Here is a 10,943-nt window from a genome sequence, read left to right on the forward strand (position 1 = left end):
TGTTATTCCTCAAGTCTGCCCTCAAAATTCTCCTTTCCTCTGTTTTCCTCTCTACTAAAAAGGCAACGTGCACGTTGGTGGCATCGCCCCTGGTTTCAGTTTAAAAGCGGGGACCCGAGCAGTGTGCGAGATGTGGAACGGCTGCCACACAGACAAGGCTATGTTTTCATTGTCCACTTCTTTTTGTAAACTTGGTCTTTGGTTCTAATCACACATATAGTTTTGTGTAATTTGCATAATGCAGGTCACCAGCAGGAATGTTTTACTAGAGTAAAATGTTTACTTAAATGGGAAGATGGAAGATGTGTTTATTCTGAGACATAATTACGAGTGGGAAAGTTTCATAAATCCACTTTGGAAATACAGTGTTTTTTACACTGTGTAATTTAGTTGAAGGGAGAAGTGCGTTATCTTTTCTTGGTCTCAGTTCCTTTAATTGCCCAAAATGAGAAGCTTTATGGTGACTTTTGAGATCCTTTATGCTTTGAACTTTCAATGTACCATTCTTGGAATACTTGAAGATAATATGGTTCTAGCCCTTGCAAAGCATTTTAGGCAGTTTTCACTGTAGACTAAAAAAATATAGAGTATGCAAGAACACTTTTATAAAATTTTTCTCCTTTATAATTCTATAATTCATATTATATTGCTTAAAAACAGGTTTTGTCAAAGTTTTTCTCATGCAATAGTAGATGCAACAGCTAATTTTCATAGTTCTAATTTATTACACATCCCAGTTGCTTCAAATTGATATTTATGCTTATCCAAAAATAAAAGCGTGCTGCCATCTTCATAAGCATATGATAACGAGCTGATGAAAGTTGACCTCTGATTTGCTAATAATGTTTGTAGTTTTAGGCTTTAACTGAGAGTTAGTTAAACACACTGTCTGTTTTCCTGGAAAGATTGCCATATTTTACTCTACTTAAAATCATTGACCATAGGTTACAACATTGTTATCTTTCAGGCACAGACCGAACTGTCTTTGTTTGTCTTCACCAGACCCTTTGAAGTGGGGAAGCAGAAGCCCATAGTAGACCCCACTTGAGCCATCTTGTCACTAGAACATGTTTTTTTGGGGACAGAACTTCACCTGGTGCTGATGTGGATATTTGGGTTTAGTCCTGAAAAGAAATAAATTGGGTCAAGTGGGGCTGTGTTGATGTCAGGGTTCTTCCTGTTGCTGTGTCTGACACTTGTATTTGAATCTCGTTATGACCACATGGCCAATAGGAAAATGTTATTTAAGCACAGGAGGAACAACTTTACTTTGGAGGAGGAACTTCTTTACTTTGAGGGTGGCCCAGCCCTGAAACAGGCTGCCCAGGGAGGTGGTGGAGTCTCCTTCTGTGGAGACATTCAAAACCTGCCTGGACACGTTCCTCTGCAGCCTGCTCTGGGTGGACCTGCTCTGGCAGGGGGTTGGGTTAGATGATCTCCAGAGGTCCCTTCCAACCCCATAGCATTCTGCAATTCGCACACAGCCCTCCCCAAAACATCAGTGGTGTTAATCAGGACTCAGCCATACTTTTTCTTTTAAGCCAAGTGTAAAAGTGAATAGAATTTATACAGTATTATTAGGTTTTTTAACATGTTTAATATTTTAAGTATGAATAGATCTTTGCTTGAGAAGAGGCAATAAATGGAGATTTGCATCTTGGGGAATTGCTGTAAAATTGTCCTGGAGTGCAGAAGGTGGAGTTGATCGAGTGGGTTTTGTGCAGTGCTGGCTACCATCCGATAAATACAGGAATATTTCTTGTCACGTTAAGTGTTTCTAATGTTCCATATGTTATAGTATAGGGGGAAGTTAAAACAAGAGATTTTTTTCCTTGAACCTAGGATTTCAAATTATTTTGCTACCTCAGCGATTATCTTTTGTATTTCTTACTCGAATCGCATGATTTTGTAGCACTGAGGGGACATGGTTTAGTGGTGGACTTGGCAGTGTGAGGCTTATGGTTGGACTCCATGATCTTAAAGGTCTTTTCCAACCTAAAAAATTCTGTGATTCTATGAAGATCTATCACAAACTCATACGATGGACAGAGACAGATCAAGCACGGAGTGGGACACTGATTCCAGAAGTGTGCTATTATGAGGTACTACCATAACTGGGATGCTGAGCAACTTCCTTGCTCTAAAACTAAAATTAAAAACATACTGGTTTTTTGTTTGTTTGGGTGTTTGGTTTTTTTTGGGGAGATCCCAGTTCTGCATTGCTCTGAATTAGAGAATAGCCACAGCATTGCTCCAAGTATCAGCAGACAATAATGGTGTAACTCTGGATAAGTAACTTCCTAAATGTTATTCTGTTGCTGTAGTGGAATTTTTTTCTCTCTTTTTTTTTTAAAAAAAACCAAAAACAAAACCAAAAAGCCGCTTATAAAAATAGTTTTAAACTGTGAGTCAGCCAATTACTGTGTGCATGTACATGTATGTGTTGACAGCGGATTGAGGATTCGCTGCATCTTCTAACTCATGACCCATTGGCTCATTACATACCTTAAAGCAAAAGTCCATGTGCAAAAGTTGAAGTGCAATGTAATGAATAGATTTTACAGAATAATACAGAATTTTACAGATAATACAGAATTTGTTCCCACAGAAAGATACCAAAGAGAATATGAAATGACATACAAAGAATAATTTCTTTTTCAACCAAAAAAATAAAGTTGCATGGGATAAAGTGTTTTTTCCTTCAAAATGTAAATGTTTAAGCCTTCCAAATACCCTGGTATCTCCAAAAGGCCTTTGTTTCCAGTATTAAGCTGCTGAAGAAACAAAGAATTAAACATGTCAGCCTGTAAGGTAAACAGACTCAGTTGGATTCTGAGGTGTATCACAGGAAAGTAAATTCTAAGTAGTTTTCTCAAAGTAAGTTGTATTGCTTTCTCTAGGCATTGTTTTTTCAATATTTTATGGGTCTGTGTTTTACCAGCGCAACAAACGCTTCTGAAAAATAAGAGGAAATTAATTCAGTTTCCATTTGCATCACTTTACACATACAAGAACAAATCTTGGTAGCCAAAGCTACTTAATTTTAACAATGATTTAATAATTTGTGTTGATGTTGGGGGGTTATTTAATGGCATGGTGTTTATTTGGCCAGATTTAAAGCCAAAAAAGTGGAGAGTGCTTGGTTTGCCCATAGTTGACATTGTCTTTATAACACTAGAACCACTTAAGTAAGGGTGGTGGTTGTAACACTGAGTTTCTTTGTAAAAAATGAAACATTTTTATTCCTCCTATTTGTCTAATGCTTTCTGTTTGGTGGATACTAAACAAATCCCTAAGGAGGGACAGATCTGCTAATTATGCTCATACATTTAAATAATAATTACTGTGTTTCTTTACATACTTTTTAAAGCTACTTAAATGAAACTTGAGGTGAAATCTAATCTAACATGTAGCTTGTTAAAGGAAGAGAATCTTTCTGTAGGAGTTGCCCCTTTGTGGGCTGTGTGTCTTTCTGACTCAGTAATTCCAATTCATCAGATGGAAGCCTTTTACTGAACATTGTGATGCGGCGTTTCCCATAGTCAGATTTCAGACCTTTCAGGCTTTGAGCATAATATTTAATGACATTGGTAAGTGTTTACAATATCCTATTAAAACTTTGCAAGCGTTGCCATTGTACAGCAAAAACTTCCACCTGAAGAACATCAGCTTAAGCCTGTGACAGACTCACAGCATCTGTCACAATGGGTTTCTCTTCTCCTTGTGTATTCTAAAGGTTCCAGACCTTTCCTGTTGATTTTCAGTTCAAAAGAAGTCTCAAAAAAATGCAACTTTGAGACAGAAACCTTCTTAAACCCATGGCTATCTAATGCATCTTCCTCCACCTGCGTTACAGGTTTGTCTTTCATCCTCATATTCAGATTCTGAGAGTACATCAGTTCGTACAGCGCTGCTCTTGTCCAGTGAGCGTGGAGGGGAAGGAGAAAACAAAAACTAGGATGCTTTTCTCTTTAGACCCAGTGCTACTCGTTTCTGGATTACATTGTTGCAGCAGATTGGTTTGTCTTCTCTGTTGAAGCCTGAGAGGTGCATGTTGGTACCAGGAGAGTTGAATTTCTTGGAGAAATTTTTGATTGACTTAGGGATTGCCACCATGCTTAAAAAATATGGAAGAGTATAAATCCGTGTCAAATATTCATGTTGGTGACAGCTGTCTTGCAGGATAAAATATTTTAGTTAATTAAAATGCGTCAACAAATGTATTGTCAAATGTCTGAAAATGAAACTCATCAAAGCAACTGAAATTACGTTTCTAGAAAGATAATTGATTGAAAATGTATATGAGATGTTCAGTTTATGATGGATTAACACAGTTTGTGGCTTGAGTATGAGAGTTCTGGGTGAGGATGAGAGTTCTTGGTGAAGTTTGCACCAAATATTTTAGCAATGTGTATTAAGGACAGAAAAATCCTAAGACCAGATCTCATGAATGGAACTGTAGTTACCTGGGCTGGCAGAAGGCTTAGGAAAAGTAGAAATACAAACTAATTTCCAAAATTGTAATTGCTGCGCTTTTATTTTGTAGCTTGGGGATTGCCGTTTTTAAGTATCTGTAGAACTTGATCATGGTGATAGTAAAATTATTCCTTTTGTTGTTGCCTGAGTTGGAATGCTGTGACTTAAAAATGAGCCTGCTGCTGAGACCAGAGCCTGAGTCTGCGGGAGAGCTCAGGGCAACAAAGATGATGGAGGGATTGGAGCATCTCCCTGATGAGGAAAGGCTGAGAGAGCTTGGGACTCTTCAGCCTGGAGAAGAGAAGGCTGAGGGGAGACCTTATTAATGCTTCTATGTGTCTGAAGGGTGGGTTGAAGGAGGATGGAGCCAGACTCTTTGGTGATTGCCAGTGACAGGACGAGGGGCAACTGGCACAAGCTGGAACATGGGAAGTTCCACTCAAATATGATGGAGAACTTTTTTGGTGTGAGGGTGGCAGAGCCCTGGAACAGGCTGCCCAGGGAGGGTGTGGAGTCCCCTTCTCTGGAGATCTTCAAGACCCAGCTGGTGCTGTCCTGAGCGATGTGCTCTGGGTAACCCTGCTTTGGCAGGGGGGTTGGACTGGATGATCTCTAGAGGTCCCTTCCAACTCCAACAATTCCATGAATTCCCACCGTGCCAGCCGGAGCGTGTGGGGCTGGCTCCCTGCTTGCTGCCTGCTTGAAGGACTGACCTCAGTTCTTGCAGCGGGTAACAGGCTGGTGGCGGTGGGTTTGATTGTTTAATGCCTCTGGAATTTAATCATGTTGTTATTGGTATTCTACAGTATCTAGAATTGTCATCATTTTTGCAAATACTTTGTATTTGAATTACTGAAGTTACATTGATGTTATTTAAGGCCTAGGTGCTACCACCGTGTGTATAAGTTCAGGGGCTGATGGTGTGGGCTGAGCAGGGCAAAGCATAGATATAAACCACCCCGAATCGGAGCCTCCATGAACATCTCTGGTATGTTCAGAAGTAGCTCACACCTATGGAGGGACTCACAGCAGTGTGACTTGCTTAGTGCTCTTTATATACTCTCCTTCTTACAGAATGCCAAGCTCAAAAGTAGTAGTGAGTGTGAACTAGTGTTCCACCTAAGAGCAGAGGAGCATGTTGTCTTGGTAAGTGGGTTAGAAGCAAATTTCTCTGTGTTTGTTATAGCTGCTGCCTTGCCTGTTTTGCTTTGCGCTCGTAGTCATGGCTCTGCAGCTGAATAACTTAAAAATTTTTCCTTGGGAGATTTTTGGTATGGCAGAAAGTGGCAATGCAATTTTAAACAGCTGAAGAAGAATATATTTTTTAAAAAAAATAGATAATAGAAGTGTGTTGATTCGGGTGGCTCTGTGTGTGTGTGTGTGTGTGTGTGTGTGAAATCTGTCATGGGAGAAAGGGAAGGAGTCTGTATTCCATTGTGATGGTCGTCCCTTTGTGATTTGAGACTGTTTTACACAAAAGTTCCCATATGATTCCCTGCTTGGACTCCTGAAGGAGCTGGAAAAACTATTTCCGTCCAGAAGTAATAATAGCACGGGCTTTTGGTTTTGATCATGAACTGACATTTAAAAGTCATCTGAGGAAAGATATTTCTTGATTAAAGTCAGGTTTTGCCTAATGCAGTTGCAGCTGATCTTTCCCATCTGGTATCATGCTACTCGATGTGCTGCCTTGCAGTTCCCCGGGTCCAGTTTACGAGATCCCACGGGAGTTGCCCCCTTTCCCAGGGGACCTTTCAGTGGATGGGGTCGTTCTCTTACCCTGCCTATTGCTGGGCTGTGCTTCTCCCTGGGGAAGAGCTGTGCAGCTGTGAGCCCATAATCTGGTACCCACAGAGTGCATTTGGAATTGCAGTTGCATCAGGACTGTCGCAGGCTGTGCATCCCATGTGCCTGGTTTTTCATTTCCATGCCAGGTCCCCAGGTTTTTCCTATGGGATACAGACATTACATTTTAGATGGGGAACAGAACTGTGTCCAGTTCTGGGCTCCCCAGTTCAAGGACAGGCGACTGCTGGAGAGGGTACAGCAGAGGCTACAAAGATGATGAGGGGCCTTACAAAGAAAGACTGAGGGAGAAGACTGAGGGGGGATCTGATCAATGCTTCTAAATACTTAAAGGGAGGGTGTCAGGAGGATGGGGCCGGTCTCTTTTCAGTGATGCCCAGTGACAGGACAAGCGGTAACGGGCACAAACTTGGACATAAGAAGTTCCATCTAAACATGAGGAGGAACTTCTTCACTTTGAGGGTGGCAGAGCCCTGGAACAGGCTGCCCAGGGAGGTGGTGGAGTCTCCATCTCTGGAGACATTCAAAACCCACCTGGACACGTTCCTGTGCAACCTGCTCTGGGTGGACCTGCTTTGGCAGGGGGTTGGACTAGATGGTCTGCAGAGGTCCCTTCCAACCCCATGGGATTCTGTGATTCTGTGAATATGAAAGGTACATTGTGTGATGGTGTTTCCTGGGGTTTATTCCCTAAATTGTCAGTGTTTGAGATTGCTCATGTAGTTTTGTGTCCTGTTTAGCCACATGGTCATTCCAGGGAGGTGGAGGGGCAGCCACCCATCCTGCCTGTGTCTGGGCAAGGTGCTGCTTTGTCCTGATGTTAGGACTTCGGTTTCTGCGTGTATTCAGTGCCTGGAGAGAGAAGTAGGTATTTGTGTTTTGGCTTTTTGGGCGCTTCGTGGGTTGCTAAGATATGATCTTTCCTGCGAAGATGCTGGATTTTATCCCAAATCCTGTGAATTTCACACAAGATCAGATTCTTGTGTGCATTCTTGTGCTTTTGGATCGATTGCCAAATTGATTGCCAAAGCCCTAGCATTTATTGAAGGCGCAGAATAACCGTTTGCTGTGCGCAGAACTCACCAGCGCGCTCCCTCCCAGGTACAAGGAAGCTTCTAAACAAGAGAAGATCATGCACTTGGAGATTTTCTTGAGATACCCCTGGTTTCTGTACAACCACCACCCACGAGCTGGGGGTAAATGTGTTGATTTGTGGCAGCTACGCAGGAGCTCCCAAACCAGGTCAGGGGTGCATTGTACAGTGGTTTGAAAATTGGAACTTTTACCGACTTCCTCTGATCTGTTTTCTCTGGTGATTCCCAAAGGTCTCAGTGGGTGAGAGATAAAATGTGACTCAGTGCTTCGCTGTGGGATACTTGGGGTCTGTCGTGAACGAGGAACTTGAGAGTTGAGTTCAGCAGATACAACTAATCCTAAAATTCTAATATTTGCAACCTGGGGCTGAAGAGATCGCGAGGTTCTCCCAGACAAATGAAGGCACGTAGTGAATATCAAAGACCTGGGTTATTGAGAAAGAAAGCCTGAAAAGCTTGTTTTGTTTTGTCAGCGGAGGAGTGTCATTCCTGGAGGAGTGACCTTAGATCAGCCACGCTTTCACGCTGTAACTGCCCTGCGCTTTGTTGCCCCTGATGTGTCTTTGTTCCCAGGACAGACCGTGGCCTTTATCCCCATGGTAAATACGGTGCTCGATACTTGGTAGAAATTAAAGCTGGCAAATTCCATGTGTTGTATGTCACTTGGCGTTCTGCACAGCCCCCTTCGGTCTGTCATAAATTCCTAAACCGGAGCGAGGTCACATCTGGTAGCAATTTCACTCTGCCAGATGAGGCGTAATCCTGTAAAACCCAGCTCATTTTCTCCAGTGCTTTTCCAAGCCGGGCTCTCCGGCTCCTTTTCCGTAAGACACCACTTGCCCCACGAGCGCTGGGGAATGATTCAGGCCGACAGACTTTTCACACTCTATAAACTGCAGGTTTTGGATCACGGCTCTCTGTATCCAGCACATGAGACGGGACAAGCAGTAACAGGGGTGGTGTCTTCAGGGTGACAGGCTGGGCCCAGGCTCTGCTCTGGTTTGCAACTGCCTCTCCCCAAAGGGTGTGCTCAGCCGGCTCTTTCTCTGTGTGTTGATGTATTTCCATCATCTTATACACTGAGTAACCTGCCACCTCACACACTGCCTAAAGAATCCATACATAGCCGCTATTCTGCTTTGCTTTCACGTGGTTTCAAAATAGTTATAGCAAAAGTTATGAGTCTGGGGTAATTCAAGACTGTAAAGATGCACTAACAAATTAATGGAACTATGATCCCTCTTACATTGAAGACTGTAAAGATGTACTAACAAATTAATGGAACTATGATCCCTCTCTGCACATCATAGTAACTCAAACCAGCTCTAATTCCCAGTAACATGGAAGTTGAATAGTGCTCAGTACGTCTTTTATCATGTTTCTGTTGTCCCGTGATATTTTGACAATAGTGGTTATTTTGGTATCTCACTGCCTTTATTTCAAAGCACTGTAAGGAACCTGATGGTCCAGTTTCTCCAAAAGAATGTCAAAACAGAGTGTAGTAGTGAGGTTATTTAAATTACAGGTGGGGTGTGTGAAATGGTGATGTATTAGAGCGTGTTATTAAATTAAATTAACAGAACTCTGTTAAAAAACATTCTTCCAAGGTTTCCTAGGTCTTGCACAAGAACCTCTAAGGTGTCTTTGTACAAGTGCATGCTAATTTTTTTTTCCTCTGAGATGATCAATTTAAGTATCTCTTGGTATCACATGGATGATGCTAAAAAAATAAAAAATTAAAAAATAACCCAAGCCATCAAAACTTTTTTAAAAAGTCATAATTTTAAATGGTTACGGTTGTTACTCTTGACTATTGCAACCGGAAAGCACCAACTAGAATCCACCTTGTCTGTTATGGTTTTTGTGAGCTAATTTAGACCCTTTTGAACCTGTTTATTCACAGACCAAATACCCCGACGTGGTGACCCTTCCGGAAGGGCTGCAGGGAGATCACATCACCCTGAGGAACCCCACGCCTTCTGGGTAAGACAACAAACTGCTTCTCTTGATTTACGCAGATAGAGTTGTGAAATGCATAGTGACAATCTACAGATAATTGGGCTGCTTCAACATTGTTGCTCTTTATTTTGTAAGGCCTCTAAAACCAGAGATTAGATGATGTGTGTTGCATTTTAGGGCTAAAATCACAGATTTAAAAAGTGAGGAGAAAAATCCCCCAAATACACATACGGACTGTGTGCACGTGGCCTTGTTAGGAAATCAATCAGTCGTGTTGCTACTCTTTTAAAAAGCGAGGTGGAAACTTTGAAGGGCTCTAGCAGGATTTCCATTTGCATTTGAAGAAAAATACATCTATTACTGTCTTGGTTTTGGGAGCTCACGCTACAGTGAGGCGTCTAAATTCAAAGTTGGGGAATGTGGGATGCATCCTCCCTCTCACACATCAACAACCACGTCAGCTGCAGCTGGGTGTGCTCCACCTTGGTTGTCTTTCCATGTTACATGGGCAGAGCAAGGGGCAGACCCACTGCCGAGGCCTATGTCCCTCTCGGTGCCACAGGGTGGGCCACTGGCCCAGCTGGGAGAGAGCAGCATTTTCCACCCTGGGAGCTGAAGGAAGGTGCTTGTCCCTCCTCGCAGCCCCTCAGCTACAGCTCACACTTCTTCTGGAGCAGGAGGTGCCGCCCTCACCCTGCACTGACGCAAAACACGCTGCTCGGGGGGCCTGGCCCTTAGAGAGTGGGGGAAAGCGGCTGTTACCCTGGTACCGAGAGCAACTGGGGCTCTATTTTCCCAGTGGTTTAGAGGGAAATGAGATAAAGGAGAGGGGATCATTGCATTGCCTTTTGTTCTGTTCCTCTACCACTGGTTTGGGCTCCCTGCTGGGCACCTTCTGGCAGGTTTGGGGTTTTAAATAGAGAAAAAAATATCCTTGCAGTTGCATGTAAGAAATATAACTTTCATTGTCAAGAATTCTTTAAGGGCCGGTAAAAGTAACTGTTTTGTGAAGGGATCAGACCATTCCCTTCTGCCATTACATCTTTGCTAGAACATGCATTAATTTATATGGAAGCAACTGGAAATGAAGCACAGCTCCCTCCATCCTATGTGTTTATGGAACTAGCAAATAGACCATAATAGATAGTGCTGTCCCGCTTTGGCCAAATCTGTCATTTAAAACTAAATAGTTTAACTCTGGGTTCTTGAAATGAGTGTTGTTAGAGCATCACAGTGAGAAAATAAGCTGTTTTATTTTAGTTTCTCTTCATGCTGACAGGTGCCAAGTCCCATTGCACATTCCCCCTCACCCACAATCATTAAATGTAAGAATTTAAAAACCATTTCAGTGGGTTGGTAGAAAATCCACTTGCATATTAATTTGCTTGCTAAATCCCAGAACAAGCTGTGCACAAACTCCCAAAGGGTTTTTAACAATGAAGTGGCAAAAGGCTGACAAAGCAGATTTAAAGAAAACTTTTACAGTCCCGATGGCTCAAGTGACACCGAGAAAGAGAACTTCCCCCTCGCCGTGACTCGTCACTGTGCAGAGCTGCCCCCCGCTAGGAAAAGCCTCACTTTTAATGAGAAATTCTCCCAACAGCAGGG

General features: G+C 42.5%; 1 protein-coding gene across 2 annotated transcripts in view; it reads left to right on the forward strand.

Annotated features, from left to right (window-relative positions):
* The window catches only part of CENPP (centromere protein P), a 145,327-nt gene that overhangs the window by 132,579 nt on the left and 1,805 nt on the right, over positions 1-10,943 (forward strand). For both annotated transcript variants that reach the window (XM_014953509.1, XM_014953510.1), the window contains exon 7: positions 9,280-9,359. In XM_014953509.1, the coding sequence (XP_014808995.1) occupies positions 9,280-9,359 (80 nt within the window). The remainder of the gene's footprint in view (positions 1-9,279; positions 9,360-10,943) is intronic.

This window comes from Calidris pugnax, unplaced genomic scaffold (genome assembly GCF_001431845.1).
Source record: "Calidris pugnax isolate Ruff unplaced genomic scaffold, ASM143184v1 scaffold247, whole genome shotgun sequence".
NCBI lineage: Eukaryota > Metazoa > Chordata > Aves > Charadriiformes > Scolopacidae > Calidris > Calidris pugnax.